This window comes from Thamnophis sirtalis, unplaced genomic scaffold, assembly GCF_051295495.1.
Source record: "Thamnophis sirtalis isolate CommonGarterSnake01/CBP01778 unplaced genomic scaffold, rThaSir2_p1.2 scaffold_8, whole genome shotgun sequence".
Classification (NCBI taxonomy): Eukaryota; Metazoa; Chordata; class Lepidosauria; order Squamata; family Natricidae; genus Thamnophis; species Thamnophis sirtalis.
This window is the reverse complement of record NW_028261388.1, coordinates 59,644,644-59,663,929: the sequence shown is the minus strand read 5'-3', so window position 1 is coordinate 59,663,929 and position 19,286 is coordinate 59,644,644. Positions and strand designations below refer to the sequence as shown.

At 36.4% G+C, this 19,286-nt stretch overlaps 1 protein-coding gene across 1 annotated transcript; it reads left to right on the top strand.

Moving 5' to 3' along the window:
* The first annotated feature begins 395 nt into the window (after positions 1–395).
* On the top strand, positions 396–18,066 carry ATP6AP2 (ATPase H+ transporting accessory protein 2). Its single transcript, XM_014053385.2, has 9 exons — positions 396–546; positions 2,818–2,948; positions 3,262–3,390; positions 5,022–5,117; positions 5,271–5,408; positions 11,703–11,756; positions 12,711–12,860; positions 14,664–14,780; positions 16,211–18,066. Exons 1-9 carry the CDS (start codon positions 495–497, stop codon positions 16,403–16,405), a joined length of 1,062 nt encoding a protein of 353 aa, XP_013908860.1. The 5' UTR covers positions 396–494; the 3' UTR covers positions 16,406–18,066.
* The last annotated feature ends 1,220 nt before the right edge of the window (positions 18,067–19,286 follow it).

The following is a 19,286-nucleotide window of genomic DNA, read 5'->3' as shown; positions in this document are numbered from 1 at the left end:
GCTATCTCAGCCTGTCCCTCCGCAAAAATTTAGGTCTGGGAGAGTGCCCGATGTCTCATCACTAGATTGCACTGGTCCCGCTTTTCCTTCCTACACCCAGATCCTTGCAGTATTTCCGGTCGATGTACAGGAACTTCATGGTCCTACAATGTCCTATGATCCTCTTTTCCTATGAAATTTATTGAGCTTGTCTTTAAAACTCCTTCTTTATCGTGAATGGCCAAGCGATCAATCACTCGAGCTAAATCTCCTCCCTCTTCCGCATGACAGTTTGAAGTCACTGCGATGGCAGGGTTTTCACCAGCACAGATAGTGCCAGTACAGACTTGACCTTCAGAAAGTGGCCACACCTTCTTTCCGCTACCGTCATGATATCAGATTTCTGAGTGGTTGGTAATTTGGTCAATTACGATGAAAGGCGGGACATTTGGCATGTAGATGCCGGATGCGTTTTCTTCTTCCTGACTTGAACAGTGGTCGGGGCAAACGTGAGGATGATGGCGCCTCGGTGGGGAGTGCTGTGGGTTGTCTCGGTGGTTCTGGCAGGTAAGGTTCCAGGCTTGTTTTCATCAGAACGGGGGACTGGAAAAGTGGAGGCGGCGGTCCCATGAAGCTTAGTCGCCCTCCGGGCAAGGGGGAAGGCGGAAAGGTCAGACGCTGGATGTGGATGAAAACGGGAGAGGGCGAGCGTGATCAGTCATGGGAACCGGTGAGAAGGCGAAGCCGGCCTGCAGCAATTCGAAGCGTCGCAGAGTGTTTAAGGGGAGGCCCGGAGGGTGATTGGTAGCGAAAACTCGGGGGCCGATAGCCGAAGGAGACCGTTTTTTCTGAGTTGTCATCTCCAGAGTTGATGGCAGGAGATGATGGGAGTTGTGGCTCCTACTGGTCGGCCTGGATAAGGGCGGCGGCTGTGAGGGCGGCGACGGATGTTATAGTGGGATTGCTTTGCCGTGGTAATACTGCTGTTCTAAATTATGCAGTTGTTGGGCACATTTGGCGTTGGATTTGTTTATTGTCAATAAACTGAACTCTGTGTCATGGTGACTTTATTAATTTGTTTCGTACACATGAAAATAGATGCTGTTGCTTTGTCATTAGCTGCTGCTTCGTGCAATTCTTTGAAGCCATAGACTCTATATCTGTTTCGCAGCTTCTGTGGTTACAGTTTTGAATGCAAACAACGTGAGGAAAAAATTCCTGTACTAATTCCCACCCATTGAGAGATGGGTCTTATTTTAAAAGTTATCAAACCAAGCTGATTCTTGTAGATTATACATAGCAGTCTAAAATTATACTGATCAAGATTTAAATTATAATTTTTCCCAACAATCAAGCTTAAAAAAGAAATTTTCAATTAAGATACAACTCAGAAAGCAAATACAGTTGTTTCTCTATGTTGGATCAAGTGCTTTTACACTATGTTAGAGGACAACAATGTTTTAAATTAACAGATTAAATGTGGATAACCCGTGATTACCTTTTCTAAACACTTATAATAGTTTAGCAAGCTGAAGCTTTTAAGAATATAAAATGGGACTGGAACTCATAGTCTCCTGGTTTCTAGCCTAGTGCCTTAGTCATTACAGCAAACTCTATTTTTTGTGGACACTCTGAAATGGAACCTTTACAAATTGAAATGACATATTAGCTAGCTAATATTTACTGATGCTGTGGTGTTGGTGTAAATTTGTTGGTGTAAATTAGTATCATAGAATCCCATGTGTTTATTGTCAATACTTATTCTGTGTAATACAGCTTTGGATGTAGTTTTGACCTCCCTCCAAGGTTAACATGGTCAAAATTACAATAATTCAATTATACCAACTGCAAGTTTGTGTGTGGAGTAAAAACATGATTCTGAAGGAAGATCCATTTTACACTCATAGCAGGTTAACAAGAATAATAAAACTGAGCTTTGGGCCAAATCTTCCCCATTGAAGTATGTAAATTAGCATTTAAATTGCCAACATAGAACTAAAATTCTTGAACAAATATTAGAAGATTTTCTATATTTTGTCTATCCTAACCTATTTGTACTTTTTTGCAGATGATTAAAATGCTTGTGGCCAATGGTATTTTCTAATGAAATTAACGAAAGTGCTTTAGAGTAAATCTGAAATTGTTTAAAAAAATTATATAATAAATTATACTATTTAGCCATGGATCCTTTTCTGAAATGCGTGATGTAGAAACCACTTGATAACTGGTCATTCAGTATGTTTATATATATATGGGTGCATTCTGCACCTTGAGTATACGTTTAGGAACATCTTGTGCGTAGATTATTTAAAATCATAACATTTACTGTAACTTTCTTCTTGTCTTTTCCTGTATCAGAATGCTGTAGTAGCATTTTGGAATCCGGGTGGGAATAGCAATTGTCATTGTTCTCTCAAATAGTTAAAATGTACACAGATATAAAATAAATAATTATTTTCCAGTAGACATTATTCTTTTAATGGCACTATATTCAAGTTATTAAATAAATCACTGTAGTTGTTAAGTTAGTAACACAGTTGTAAACTTATCTGGCTTCCCCATTGATTTTGTTTGCCAGAAGGTTGCAAAAGGTGATCAGATGACCTCAGGACATTGCAACCATAATAAATATAAACCAATTGCCAAGTATCTGAATTTTAATCACATGACAATGGGGATGCTGAATGGTCTTAAGTGTGAAAAACAATCATAAATCACTTTTTTCAGTGCTGTTGCAACTTCAGATGGTCACTAAACAAATGGTTGTAAATTGAGGATTACCTGTTCTGCCTTATATATTTGTGGAAATGACTTTATCATATTGCATTCTTATTTCAGTTGTTTCTGCCAATGAATTCAGTGTATTAAGAACTCCTGAATCTGTTATATTTCGAGAAGGAAATTGGCCAATTCCTGGAGAACGAATTTCAGATGTGGCAGCCTTATCCATGGGCTTCTCTATTGAGGAAGTATGTGACTCATTACTGTATATCTCTTCAGCCACAGTATTCCTTGCCTTTTTTTTAAGTGATGCAGATCTGTGCACTATCTAGGGGAATTCAAAATCAGATTATAAATTTATTTATAATTACCAGTATGTCCAACATGTTTACCAAAATCATGAATTGATGAATAGTACTGCATCTGTTCTTTTCATTTAAATAGTGTAATAAATTCATTAATACAGTTTCTAATGTCCCATATTAAGATACATAAATTCACCTAAAACATTTTTTTGAAAAATATATAATGTTTTATAAAAGAAAATTTGCATTGTTACAGGATCTCTCTTGGCCTGGGTTAGCAGTAGGTGATCTCTTTCGGCGTCCGCGAGCTACTGTTCTTGTTACTGTAACTGGGATAGACAAGCTAACAATGCCTAAGAATGGAATATCTTACCCGGTTGAAAATGTAAGTACATTATAGATTCTAGTGTATTAGTAGCAAAACTTCCATATAGAAGAACAAGGAAGTATGGTTTCGAGACTGCATGCTTTTGTTATGAGTTGGTGTACAGAAACAGAATGTAAATTTTGGAAGTCACATAGAAGATACTTTTTTTCTTTGAACATTTAGAATGTTCAGTAAATTTATACAGCAGTTCTTTCTAGAAGCTCTGTATGGAAATGATGTACTGGTAGAGGTTTCCATCTGAGAATGAGAATGTATAGAAATTTTCCCATTCTTTTCAGAAAGTAGCAGAAAGTATTTTTTTTATCTTAATAATTAACATATTTTGCTTTCTTTTTCTTCCCACATGAATAAACTATTCGTGTACTGGGAGGAATATAGTAAATTATGCCATTTATATACTGAAGTGAAAAAAATCAATCTGGCAAATGGAAATATAATATATTGAGGTTAGATAACCTAGGGCCCTCCAGATGCTTTGCAGTTTCCAGGAATCCCAGCAAATTTACTTAATTGGGGTGGGGGTTGGGGTTAGGAACTGTAATTCAGAATCTTTGGAAAGTTCTCTATTGACTAATGCTGCAATAAATCAAAGGGGAAAAAAGCTAGACCGGAGGTATATATGAGCTAATGCCGATTTAAATAATAAATTTTTATTTGAGTAAAATTTCACTTTCTTCCTTTAAAGCAGGTGTTTTTAGATTATAGAATAATAATTACCTCTTAAATAGAAAGATCTATGTACAGTTAGAAGTAAAGCTTCATAAAAACACAGGTTTATGTAACTTGGACATGCTTTTTTCCATAATTTCTAACCACTTTAATCTGAATGTTAGTACTGTACACCTTAATTTGTATTACCTTATTTGAATATGCATTATTTCTCATTGTTTGTTCTTCAGTTTCATCAAAATAAATTGCTTGAAGATTCTGAAATCTTCATTATTTTCCATGAAAGAAATGTTTGGCTAATCTTAAAAGATCCTAAGATAGCCCTAATGAAAATATAACTAATGTTTACTCTACTTACTTCAGAAAATTACGCCTTTATTCATTCTAGTCTGTAATGTAACCCATTACTTTTTAGAACTACATGGTTCTTCATTTTGGGGAAAGCTAGTAGTTACAAGCAATTGAAAGTCTTCCTAAATATATTTCATATTGATTTTTGTTTTTCTTGGGACAATACAGGTAGTCCTCGACTTACAACAGTTCATTTAATGACTGTTCAAAGTTACAATGGCACTGAAAAAAGTGACTTAGGACCATTTTTCACACTTTTTCACACCATTGCAGTATCCCCATGGTCACATGATTTACATTCAGATGCTTGACAGCTGACTCACATTTATGATGATCAGTGTCTTGTTATGATTGACTTTGAGAGTCAATGGGGAAACCAGATGTACTTAGCCATGTTACTAATATAAACTAATATAAATTGATTCACAACAAATGTGGCGAGAAAAGTTGTAAAATGGGGCAAAACTCACTGAACAAATTTCTCACTTAACATAAATTTTGGCCTCAAATGGGGTTGTAAGTCAAGGACTGCCTACACAGAAACAATAATATATGCTGAAAGTTATTATTTTCCTGTTTTCTATAGATTTCAATTTCTTTTATTTTAGGCAGTTCCCTTCAGCCTGGATGGGGTTGCAAATGCAATACATACTTTATTTTCTGAGGAAACGCCTGTAGTTGTCCAATTAGCTCCTAGTGAAGAAGTAAGTTCCATATTTTTTTTTACAAAATAATAAAAAAATATGACCTTTAAATGCTTCTGAGTAGAGATTGTTCTTAGAAATTTCAATATTAGGAGAGAGTTGAAGACTCTTTTAACAGTGCAAGATTATAATGCATAATGATGGTTCTTTCAGAGAGTTTATATGGTGGGAAAAGCAAATTCTGTATTTGAAGATCTTTCTGTCACACTGCGGCAGCTTCGGAACAGACTTTTCCAAGATAACTCCATTCTTGCTTCCCTTCCCCTCAACTCATTAAGCAGAAACAATGAGGTAAGGCAAGACTTATTCAAATTGTCTTGCTTGACAACTATTTTAATTGATGTTATGTATGTTGCGGAATCCCATTTTGTCAAATCTATATTTTAGATAAGATCTGTTTTAGGACATGGAGTATTTATTAGTTTATTTCAGTTTCACATTTGCCTGTTTAACATTTTTATTGAGTTATAAAGTATTATAAAATACAAAATAAATAGAAAAGCAGTGGGAGTGGGGGAAAGGGAAAGAGAACTAAGGAAAGATAAGAAAAGAAAAGAAAAAGAAGCATTGATTTCCGACTATTTCTGTTACAGTAAAATAAGCCATTAACATCAAATCACAACTTTTTGCTTTTTCATAATAATATGAACAAGCCATTTCTATAAAGATATAAATTTGATCGGTAAAACCAAAGTCTGAGTTTCATTCTTTTCCACATAAGCACGAAGTTCAGAAGCGGTGTCCATACAGAAACAAAAGTATTTGTGTTCTTTAATCAAAGTGGTCAATTTTGCCATTTCAGTCAACTCCATCAACTTCTGCAACCATTCGCCCATAGTAGGAATTGAAGTGTCCTTCCATTTTTGGGCAGTTTTTGATAGGTAAACCATTGGGAAACATAACCTTCTAATTCAAGTTCTTATCTCGGATTTAATATTGGATCACCAGAGTTGAAAGATAAAATTTTACCGTACATCAACCAGTCTGGCTTTGCTATAATTTCTTTTCTAAAAAAGGCTTCCTGTGGTGACACACAAAGGGGCAACTTCGTTCAGAGCCTTATTTTATATTTCTTCCAAACTCTTAGTATGGCACATCTAACAAAATGTTTATTAAAATCAACATTAACTCTACTTTTATCATACCATAAGTAGCTGTGCTATGCAAATCTTAATGTATGGTCCTCTAGTTCAAGTAACCTCTTATCTGGAGGCTCACCCATTCTTTTGCCCAGGTCAAACAGCATGCATCAAAATACAATTTCATATCTGGTAGACCTACCCCCCCCCCCTTTCCTTAGCATATTGCAGTAGCTTATATCTAATTCTTGGTTTTTTCCCTTGTCACATGAACTTAGAAATATCCTCCTGCCAGTGTTTAACTAGATTGTCAGTTGTAAGTATTGATAACATCTGAAATTTAAAAAAGCCTCTTTGGTAAGAAATTTACAGAAATTCTACCCACTAATGATAAATGCAATTTATCCCATTTTTGTAAATCCCGTTTAATATCCCTCCAAAGAAGGACATAGTTATTTTGAAACAGTTTTATATTTGTATTTGTTAACATAACCCCTAGGTATTTCACCTTTTTCTCAACCCTAAAACCTGAGTTTTTATTCAATATATCACTATCCTGAGAAGACATATTCTTGATTAGCATTGTTTTCTGTTTATTTATTTTTTAACCTGCCAAATCCCCAAACTCATTCAGTTTCCTCATCAAGTATTCTATATTATTTTTGGGTCCTGTAAAAATATAACGAGATAATCAGTGAAGGCTGTCAATTTATAAATTTATTTCTTAATATTTATACCCCTTATTTTATCATCTTGTCTAATACTTCAATTCAGGATTTCAAAACCAAGATAAATAGCATAGGGAACAAAGGACATCCTTGTCATTTATCCTTTGGAATTTCGCATTAGTCAGTTAAATCACCATTTATGATAATTTTTGCATTCTGTGATGTGTAGCTCATTTTAATTCCTTGGATAAAATTAACTCCAAAGTCCATTTCTTCCAGCACCTTAAACCTAAAAGCCCAATTTAGGTTGTCAAAGCCCTTCTCTGCATCTAAAAATATTAATACAGCCTGTTTTTCGTATGGTATTGTAAGTATTCAATAATATTTAAGGCAGTCCTCTAATTACCTCTTAGCTGTCTTTTCGGTAGAAAGCCTGTTTGGTCTTCACGTATAATATACCTGTAGAATCTTTTTTAGCCTTTCTGCCAGAATGGCAGCGAAGAGTTTTTAATCTTTATTTAATAATGAAATTGGTCTATAAGTCTTTGTAATATCTTGACTTTCCTTTTGAAGCAGCACAATATTGGCTTCTTTCTATGTCTTGGGTATATTTCCCATCTGTAGTATATCATTCATTGTGTCCGTTAGTGGTTGAAGAAGTTCATCCTTGAAGCACTTATAGCATTGACTTGTGAGACCATCTGGGCCTGGGGTTTTGCCTGGCCTCATTTTTTTTTATTTTTTTTTGATAGCTTATGATACCTCAAAAGCAGTTATTGGATCGTTCACAAGTTGTCTCTAGGTTTGTGATAGTTTAAGTAACTGTTGTCTTAAAGGGTATTCATCTATTTTTAATATATCAAGCTTCTGTCTTTTATACAAATTTGAATAAAAATTATGAAATGACTTTTTAAGGAGTTCATTGTCTGTTATTACATTATTGTCTTGCAAATTTTTCAATCATTGTCTTCTTTTTTTCCTTTTCTTAATTTATATGTCCACCATCTGCCTGGTTTATTTGCAAATTCAAAATATCTTTGTTTTGCATAGTTTAATTTTGTTTTTATTTCCTGTACAGTTAACATAGTTAATTGTTGCCGTAACAATTTAATATGGTATAAAATTATAGGATCCATATATGTCTTTTGCAGCTGAATTTCTTTCTGTCTGATTTTGTCCAATATTCTTTGCATCTTTTCCTGGGATTTTTTTCTTCTCTAAGCGATTATACTATATAAAATAGCCCCTCATAACCACTTTACTAGCCTCCCATACTGTTGTTAAGTTTGTCCCTTTACTCAAATTATTCTCAAAGTATTCCTGCAGATTCTTTTTACAGTCTTTTACAATTTTTTATAAAATAGTTTCATTTAACCTCCATCTGAAACTCAAGCTTTTTCCTCTTAAAGCCAAAAGCACCATAAGGTCAGAGAAAGATTTAGGCAGAATGTCCACTTTCAAAATTTTATTTGCAAGATTTTAGTTATCCATATCATGTCAATCCTTGAAAAAGATGTATGTCTTTCTCTGGCATCTTCATTTGTATATCTCCATGAATCTATCAGTATTACATGTTCCAAAAATAAGGCCAAGCCTGATTTTTGGGGTGGGCCTAAATATATGCCCTCCCCTAAAAACAAGCCCTAGTGAAGGGGTGGATGTGGGCAGCACAGGAGGCAGCCCTTCCCTTCCCTGTCAGCTAATGGCAGCTGGGCCCCTTAATTCTGAACAGCAGATCAGCTGAGCTGATAAGGCGCTGCCTCTCTCTTCCCAGAGTTCTTACCGTTTGCTCGCCTCCCATCCATCCATCCTCCTCACCTGCAAACTCCCACCCCGCTCACAAGAAAGCAGCTGCCCAGCACCTATTGTCATGTAGTGCCCACCCAGTGCCAGACCTCTCCCACTCGCAAAATGTGTTCACAGCTTCTGGTTGCCCCTTCCAGCCCACTTGACTTTCAAGCAAAATGGACCACCCCTGCTGTGCTCCTTTGTGCTTCCCCAAAGAGCTCTTCGGAGACCAAAAGTTGCTGTTGCCAGCCCAAGACGCCTTTTATAAGAGGTGGTTCAAATTTGGGACTGGGATGAGCTCAACGGAGGGGGCATGGATGGGTGCCTCCTACCATTCTTCCAACAAGTAGATTTCTTCACCAGGGAGAAGAACCGACTTGCAGGTTTCCCTCCCAGTCAGATAAAACCTTGCCCCAGCAGTGCGTGAGGCAAGCACCTTCAATGCCTTTCTGCCTCGCCCCTTCCCTGTCAGTGGCAGGCTTGTGGTCCCACGCTGAGGTGTTGCTCTCGGTTGAGGAGAGGCATCGAAAGTGAGCAGAAGCAGCGCTGGTGAGTGGAGGCTGGTGGGTGGGCGCAAATTCACAAGGGAAGCTGCCTTACTGACTTGTATGCAGCTGGAATCTCTTGGCGCTCCGCGGCCAGATAAAGGAACCCTCATGTGTCCCGAGCTTCACCACAAAGGGGTTAGTTTTCCCCAGCCCCATTGACCGGGCAGCGGGGGGGGGGAGCAGAAATTTTGCAAACTTGTTGAAAGGGGCGGGAATCTCAACTTTCATGAAGTTCCATCTCGGGAGCTGATGCATAAATGAAGGCTGGACCCTTTGTAGGATCAGAAGCTGCTTGGCAGGAGTCACATGCCAGGTTAAGTTTTCTGCCATCACCATCGCTCGCTGCCTCCTCACCCAAAATAATAAGCCCCCCTCCCCCCAAATAAGCCCAAGCTCTTATTTCAGGGGTCAAAAGAAAATAAGACCTTGTCTTGTTTTCGGGAAAACACAGCAAATTATCATCATCTCAAAATCTTAGATAATTTACCCTGAGAGGGTTTAACCCTTTTGATGGATGTTCTATCCAAAACTGGTGTAGACAGTCATTTCCAAACCCCCAACATAAGTCAGTTTCCATATGAGAAAGGCAGTAACTGATCCATTAAATGAGCAAAAAATTTGCTTCTATCATCATTTGGCCTATACACGCCCACCACTATTGATTTTATTCCATTAAGTTCAATTTCCACTGCTACAAATCTACCATATTCATCTGCTACAAATAACTTAGGTTTGAATTGGGATTTCATATACAAAACAACTCCATTAAAATTTTTTACACCAGCTGATATAAATTCATCTCCTAGTCGTTTATTTATCAAATATTTCTTGTCTTGTTTCTTAATATGTGTTTCTTGAAGACAGACTATATCCAAATTAAGTTTCCTCAAATAGTGAGGAGTAGCGCTTAGATGGGGCATTTGCTCCATTAATATTTCACATGATAGACATGTTTAAGCACCATAATAGATTCCTGTACAACTATCTTGGCTACATCTTCTTCCTTTCTACTCCTCTCTGCCACATCTTCTTCAATGCCACCTTTGGGGTCTTGCTCAACCACTAGCTTCTTTTCTATACCCATTTCTCCACATGAATCTGGAATTAATTTATATCTGATCAAAAAATTCTTAGCCTGCAGTATGCTGCAGCTGCCTAAAAAGCCTACACAGTTCTAGGCTGCATATACAAAGGGATGGAGTCAAGATCACGTGAAGTGTTAATACCACTTTATAATGGCTTGGAAAGGCCATACTTGGAATACTACATCCAGTTTTGGTCACCATAATGTAAAAAATATGTTGAGAAGGAAAGAGTACAGAGAAGAGCAACAAAAATGATTAGGGGAGTAGAAGCTAAAACATATAAAGAACAGTTCTAAGTGAGGGGACACAAGTAGTGACAATGAGGAAAATATGAAAATACCGTATTTTTCAAAGTATAAGACACACTGGAATATAAGACGCACCAAGATTTTGAAGAGGTAAATTTTTTAAAAAAGTTTTTGCACTCTGCAGATCTCCCAAACACTCTGCATGCCTCATTTTTTGTGACAAACGGGACATGCAGAGAGTTTGAGAGGCCCGCAAAGCGCTCCTGGGGACCGGGGGAGGGAGGCAAAAATGAGCAAAAAAGGCCCATTCCCCCCCCCCAAAAGGGGCATGCGTAGTCTTTAGGAGGCTTGTAGAGTGCTCCTGGGAGGCTGGTGGGGAAGCAAAAAAAAAACCAGTCTATTTTTGGCTCGTTTTTGCCCTCCCCAGCCCCCAGGAGCACTTTGCAAGCCTCCCTAACCCTCTGTACATCCATTTTTGTGAAGGGAGCAGGGTTTTGGGAGGCCAAAAATGCTGTGTTCAGTTATAAGACGCACCCAGATTTCACCCTCTTTGGGGGGGGGGGGGCAGAGGTGCATCTTATACTCCAAAAAATACGGTAATTTTAAGAAAAAGTCCTATTCTATTCTCTATGGAATTCACCTAAATCTTTGCTCATGGTATCAGTGGTGGGTTCCTACCTGTTCGGACTGGTTCAGCCGAACCAATAGTTGTTTGGTGGCCTGCGTCACTGGAACTGGCAGCGACCCAGGCCTTCCACGCCCCCAAACTAGTTTTCCGGGTGGCACTGTAGGTGGTGTCATCTTGTTTTTTGCTTCTGCGCATGCGCATAACAATTTTTATTGTAATGCACATGCGCACACAGCGCATCAAGCATGCGTGCGGCACGGTCACAAGCAAACTAGCAGTAGTGATTGCCGGAACCCCTGGTAAGTATCACCCCTTCTGATTTATCCCAACAGAATAATATTTTTCTCTGCTTCAGTTTATTTCAGTTTTACATTAAGTGATTTGTTTGTTAAGAGAATGTATGGGTAAGTCCTGCATGTGCTATCCATGCTAAATTAATATCAGAATTGATTTTGAGTCTTTTTATTATAAATTGAAATGCTTTTTCAATTCGCCTTTTTGCATGTGTGCTTGTTTTTATGAAGACATGTTTATTTCATAGGTTGATCTCCTCTTCCTGTCAGAGTTGCAAGTTTTGCATGATATCACAAACTTAGTAAGTAAATTCTACAAACAAAATTCTACTATGTGGTTGACTGTGTATTTTCTGACTAATTATTCAGCTGGTTTAGAACATTTTAAATTAGAAACAATGGAGAATGTGTAGTTTACTGGCTAAACTGGCCTTCTTGATAAATTCCTGGAGAAGCAGAATATGGGATAAAAAGTATCGACATGTTCCAGCACTTTCACTAAAATGGAATGTCATGCTGCCATGATTCTAGCTCTTCAACGTTTGTATATAAAGGTATCTTTGACTTATGTCCATCCCTAATGGTCTGAATTAATGACCACCTGAGAAAGGGTGCTTTATGTCCTGTAGAGCAGTGTCACCAACCAGTGGTCCTCAAGAAAATGTTGGTGGTCCACAGAAAAATTATTTGCATATTTTATATTGCACTAAATACTATTTATCTTTTTTAAAAAATCATATTACTGATCTGCGGTATTTAAAATTATAAATTTAGGGGTCCCTGAGGTTCCAAAGGTTGGTAACCCCTGTTGTAGAGCACTTCTGACCACATGCAAAATGTCCTATCCACCTCCTCCACCACAGCATTGTGACCATGATCTAGGTGTTTAGCAACTTGTTTGTGCTTATGACTGGTTGTCTAGTGTCCTGCGAACATGTGATTCCATTTGCAATCTTTTTTGCTGCTTTCCCAGAAAGTCAGTGGGGAAGCCAGCAGAGAATGTGGCAAGCTGCTTCCATCTGCTAAGAGGCCTTTGTCTTGTCTCTTGGGGCTATACAAAAGGATCATGGCTTATGTTGTCCCAGTGCACCTGTCATTAACATCAACCATTAACATTAACTTCCATCCCATGTAGATGCATCTGTAGGATTCTAGAAAACCATTACTTAAAATAGCTAAAATGTTGCTTTCTAAAATTGAAATGGCTACTTTTTACTTTGATATTCTTTTAATTATTGTATCTATTGCTTCCCAAGCTTTCTAGACACAAACATCTGGCCAAGGATCATTCACCAGATCTATATTCTCTAGAACTTTCTGGGTTGGAAGAAATAGGTAAAAGGTATGGGGAAGATTCACAGCAGTTCAAGGATGCTTCTCAGATTCTTGCAGACTCTCTGCAAAAGGTTGGTAGAGCAAAAATGCTGGTAAATAATGTTGCTTTTTCTTAACTTAGAATATAGAAACAGGTATGAATAGATTATGCAGTGATTTATTACTGATACCTGTTTGGTTTTTTTCAAATAAAATTTTCTTCAGCTTATAGTTGTTGGTCAAATAAAGATATACCATATTTTTCAGAGTATAAGACACACCTTTTTCCTCCTAAAAGAGGGTGAAAATTTGGGTCCATCTTATACACTTAATGTAGCCCCCACCCACACTCCAGCCCCAATGCATTGGCCTCTGCCTCTAATTTACCTCTTTGCAGCAAATGGGGCTTTCTGAGGCTTCAATAAATTATAGCAATCCCTGCAGCCTGTAACAGTTGGTGATTGGGAGAAATTGAAAGTGAAACTTGCTGTTTGCCCCACTTAGCAATTTGCTGGGAGGCAGATATTTTTTTCTTGTGCTAATCAGGCTGTTTGCTGCAAGCAGGTAAGTCAACAACTATAAACACCTATAGAATGCTCTAATTATTAGACTTATTTTTTAAAGACTGCTTTATTAATATTCTAGATAACTTAACAAAATGAAGAAGCTTTTTAAAATAAATACTTGATCTGAAGAGGCCCCATGCTATTGTTTTAAAAAGTGCTATTCTTTTAAATAGCAGAGAATAACTATAATTCCAGAAAGCACATCAATTTTAACAGCATCTGTACAAGTATAGTCTGAAATATACACTACAAACAGTGTATATTGTCTGTACTGTTTGTTGCAAGGAGGCAAATTGCTGAGACGCAGAGCCAAAATCTAGCTGTGTCTTATAATTCGGAGTGTCTTATACTCTGAAAAATAGGGGTCTTAATTCATTATTCAGTCATATAAGGTAATTCTTGAGGTATAACAGGCCACTTAACAAACATTTGAAATTATTACAGACCTCCAAAAGCTACATATGATCCTATTTCAAAATTATTGCAGCAGGCCTGCAGTTGTTTGCCCTTATGATTTACCACAAGGTTGCTGCAGTGTCCTTCCGTCTCTCTCCCCCAGGGTTCCCTTCTGAAACCCTGCAGCATTGCCTACTCTCCACATATCCATCATGTCCCACACTTGGCTTCTGAAGCTATCTGGAGTTCAGGCTGTGGAAGAGAACACGCCATGTGTCCATGGATTGCATGGCAGCAAACAAAATGCAACCATTTTCTCCTGCCCATTTGTGGACAGGGCAAAATGGAGAACACTAAAAAATGCTTTATCCTGCTGCTTTAGAGAGGTCTGCATAGTGCTGCAGAAACTTCTGAATGCTACAGAAAGTTTCTGCTGCAGACCTTGGTAAGGCAGCAGTTTGTCCTGAAGCTGTGTGATGGTGGCTCTACAGTGGTCCGCCATTTTACCCCGCCCATTTGTTGGGGGGGAGGGGAGAACCAACCTAGAACTGAGCAGAAATTTCCTGACAGAACAATCAATCAGTGAAGTTGTGGGTAATCTATCACTGCAGCTTTTTAAGAAGAGATTGGACAGCCATTTGTCTAAAATGGTATAAGGCATGAATATCAAACTCAATTGCCGGATTGTGATGTATCGCAAAGCTTTTTGCCTTTGTGAAGCGAGGATGGGTATAGCCTGCTAGTGATGTATCCAGCCAGTGGGCCGCCAGTTTGACAGACCTGGTATATGGTTTTCTGCTTGAGCAGGGGGTTGGACTAGAAGACATTCAAGGTCCCTTCCAACTGTTATTCCAATATAATATTTTAGTTGTGTGCCCTTTCTCATTTGTATCTAATTTCAGCCGGCAAATTCTGAATTTTTGGCTCTTTCAGTTTGCAGATGAGATGTACAACATCTACAGTGGGAATGCAGTTGTAGAAGTGGTAACTGTGAAGACTTTTGATACTCCCTTTGTGAGAAAATCCAGATCTATTCTACAATCCTCAGAGGTTATACAAACTTTTGCATTTATTTTGATAGTTGGATAATAAATCTTTTTTTTTAAATCTCATGCCTTTTAGTGAAATAACTAAACAGAAAAATGCAGACTATTAATGATAACCTGTTTATGCTTTATTCTTTATTTTTTTTGCCCCTTAGTACATAAGTCTTAGAATAAAACACAGTAGTTGTAAATGCACTTGAATATAGTCACTTGAGTCCAGAGTAATATAATGCAAAAGTTGAATAATTATTCAATTTGTCTATCATTTCTATTTTTGTGACTTAATGATTTGACATAATAATCTACAGCATTTTCTCTGAACCTCAGAAATTAGGAAAAACATTTGATTTACTGAAATTCTTTGTCACTAGATTTCCAAATTACTTCTGTGAAGTTTAAAGCAAATTTAAAAATAATCTAAAATCAAAGATTACTGATGAACCTATAAAATATACAAACATATCTAACTTTCCAAACATTTTTTTGGATTTATTCATTAGGTGAAACATCCCCTTAATCCCATGAATTTACTGGCATGTAAAGATTGCTTGGTTTTTTATGTTGAAAGTACTTCAATAGGCCTGAACACTGGCCTAAATGCAATAGATTGATGTTCAGCAGTGATAAATACTGTATAAAGTCTGAATCTGGATAGGAAAAAAATCAGATGCATTGGAATATTGTCACTTAGAGAAAGATCTAGGAATCCTGGTGGTCTACCAGTTGAGTGTGAGTAAGCAATGTGCTGCAATTGCTAAAAGGCCAATGCACTCTCAGGCTGCATTTATAGAAATGTTGCACCCAGATCACAGAAAGAAATGTTTCTGTGCTGTTTAGACCAGACATTATTCTATGACTAATGAGGGGCAGCTTGTTTTAAAATGGGCCTGAAAAAATTGGCGCAGGTTTAGGTGATATCGAAGGGTCTGGAAGCTAGTCTACATGAGGAACTGGATGTATTATACTTTCAAAAGATAATATTAAATGGAGATTTGACTGTGATATGCCCATGAGGCTGTCCATTATATCAGGGGTAGACTGTTCTCTGTTCAAGAGGCAGGACAATGACCAAAAGGTTGATATTAAAAGAAATTAGATTAATGCTGAACATTAGAATGAATTCCATAAGGGTAAAAGCTACTAACCAGTGGAACAATCTACCTAAGCAGTTGTATTCCTCCTCATTGGAAATTTTCATATTGGTGCTAGATAGCTACTGGTCAGGGATTATTTAGTAGATTCCTAATTTGGATTAAGATAAAGATTCTTCCAACTGATACTCAATAACTTAATACGAACAAATTTACATTAATTGCACATAAATTGTACATTGTTTTACAATTAATTTTCTAGAATACTCCTTGTGTTTCTTTAGAGTGATTTATGATTTATTGTATATACTTTACTCATTCCTTTGTTCTCTCCTTGTTATAGAGCAAGCCTGAAAATCCATATAATCTGGGATATGCATATAACTTTAACTATGCTGTTGTCTTCAATATAATTTTCTGGATCATGCTTGGACTGGTGTTAGCTGTGATTGTTATCTCCTACAATCTGTGGAATATGGATCCAGGCTATGACAGCATTATTTATAGAATGACCAACCAGAAAATTAGAATGGATTAACCTTTCAATGCAAATCTAAGAGGAGAAATGCTTTTTCAGTATTCTAGCAGCATTCAATATGGACTCTTCATAGTGTGAATATTTTTATGAAGTATACATTTGTTTTGTGAGGATATATTAAATGGTAATAGTGGGTGTAGCCAATGTTCAGAGTTGAAAACAAGCAGTACTACACAACCATGAGCTAATTCCAATTAAAGTGTGCATTTTGCTGTAGGGGTGCTTCTTTATATTGCTTATGACTAAGCAATTGTTTTCTTACACTGAAAGTTTAGGATGTTTTCTTGAACTATGTTATAGATTAATAAAGTAATTCATGGGCTAAATATTTCAAATGTTAGGATTTTAATCCTATTAAGATTGATAATCCAATGTAAAAGTTTCTTTAAGCAGAAGTACCCTTTTAAAATACAACCTTGCTGTACCTATATGTATATTCACCCTAAATGTTTATTCAAAGTTACTGTGTTTCTTAAAATAATGAAATTACCTGAAAGAAGAGAAATACATATGGGTACATCTGTATTAATAATTGTAGGATCTTGTGGTATTTATGAGTAGTGAATTCTGATGAAAAATTCAGTTATATGTCATGTTCTTTTGTCACATGACCAGTTAACAAATGGTACATAGTGGCCTGTGTTCTGTACTTGACATGATGTATTTCAGTTCTTGACATACTCTGAAAAAAAAACAAAGAGGCTGATATTTGAGTGGAATGTTTTATTGGGCATCAAATGCTAGGTATAACCATTCACTGAAGATAGTATAGGCCTTGACTTCAAATAAATCTGCTTGCAGTGCAGAATTAATATTAAATAAATGTAATGGCTTGAGATGCTTGAAAGATTGTTGTTATGGTAACACTGCACAGATTCATTTACTGTAAGGAAATGAACAGATGTTCTACAGAGAATATAAAGTATTTTGTGTAGAAAGTCATCAAACATTCCATTTGTAACTGTACTTAATTAAATGTTATACTAGTGTATACATTAATAGTCTTTAATTTACAAGGTTTAATGCATTGGTATATTGATATTCAACTGCTATAATAGAGATATCCAACTTTCTTCTAGATCTTGTAGCTGGCACTATGAATATGCTAAGTCTTGGTTATTTATATTGTTCTAGTTAAACTGTCCAGGTGTATTTTCAGTTAATGTAAACACATATAGGTAAAAAAATTCACAACCATGCACATGATTGAAAATACTTGAATTCTAGTTCCAGTTGGGACAATCTTTCCTATTGTAAAAACAGATTTTGTTTTGTTTTGCTTTGCTTTAGCTATATGATCAGAATGGTGAATTATAATTTCTTTCTGATGAATTTGACCTCTTTAAAAAAAACAAATTTCTGACAGTAGTCATTGGAAAAATGAGGGAGTTGGCCTGCAAATCTGAAATTAATCTGAAGCTTGAGAAAATAAATAATATTTAATCTTTAACGTATTTAAACAAGTTCCAATTGGAAAACTGGCGAGTAATGGATTGATGTAATAGTACTACTATTATATTAGTAACGTATAGTATTAAAAATAATACCATAGGCCACTAGCAATAATAGCATGATAGGGTCAAGAATTACACTGATTTCCCTGTAATAGTGTCAGTTTATAGATTGTTCATTACTGATATGAATAAAAATATTTGTTAAGAGGTGATGTCTATAGGTTCTAATAATTCATCTAAAACAGGTGTCAAACTCTCAGCATCCCATTGCCATCACGTGATGTATCGTGCTGTTTTTCCTCTGGAGCTGGGGTGGGTATGATGCATCTGGCACGCGGGCCACCAGTTAGACACCCTGATCTAGAGTGACAATGTTAAGATTTGAATGAGATTTGAATTAAAAGAAATACATATTTAAGCCACATGTGAAATGAATAATTTCAATACTAATAGAATTGATCAGTGTTAATATTGACCTTGGATATGACAAAACATCTACTTTAAAACTCTAAGCATAAACTATTTTTAGCTACTACAACAACTGAGAAAAGATCAGTTTGCCCTAACATTGTTGGTACATCTGACACCAAAATATTGTTAACTTGGGCTAAATTATAAAGGAACGTTTGAAAGAACAAGATGTACTCATTCATATTCAAGAACTTTAATTTTACAGTTGAAGTTTGAAGAACTTAATCAAATATTGTTCCTCTAAATATTAGTCCTATACTGTATTAGAATCTTTTGAAATGTCTGCTTCTGGTTGCGACTTTCAAATAATCATGCATGCATTATCGGATGTTTAATTTTTAAATTTCTGAATTATGTGATCTTTTATAGCATATCTGTTGGTAGAATAATGAATAAGATCTTTTTTTAAAAAAATGTTCTTCTATATTCATACCCAGGTAATCGTAAAGTATGCCATGTATTTTCTGCACAATTATCCAATACTGAAATCCTTTTTCTCAATCCTTTGGGAAAAAAGTACTATTTAGTTCAAGAGGGTTTGTTCCTATATGTATGGAGAAATCTACAGCCCTTTACCTACTAGATACTATTTTTTAGGTTCAATCTATTGTTTGGAAAACAAAAAGAAATATATGTGATTACTGAGCCTATTGTTAACTTAAGTTTATTGGCTGTCCAACTGCAATGGATCCTTGGTTTCTTTCGGTTCAGAGTAAATATTTCAGTCTCTAAATAAATCCATGTTCTCTCTACAAATAGATTGCAGTTCTTTATGTGCTGGAAAGCAGCCCATTTAAACTTTGAGGCCTCCAAGTTGTAGTATTAAGAGAATAAAACATCTTTCATTTGTTCCATAATGCTGACTATAAAATGTATCCAAAATGAAAGGTTGTTTTTTTAAATGTCTAGAACTTTTCCCCTTTATCATCAAATTATAAAGTATTCCATGTTGCTGT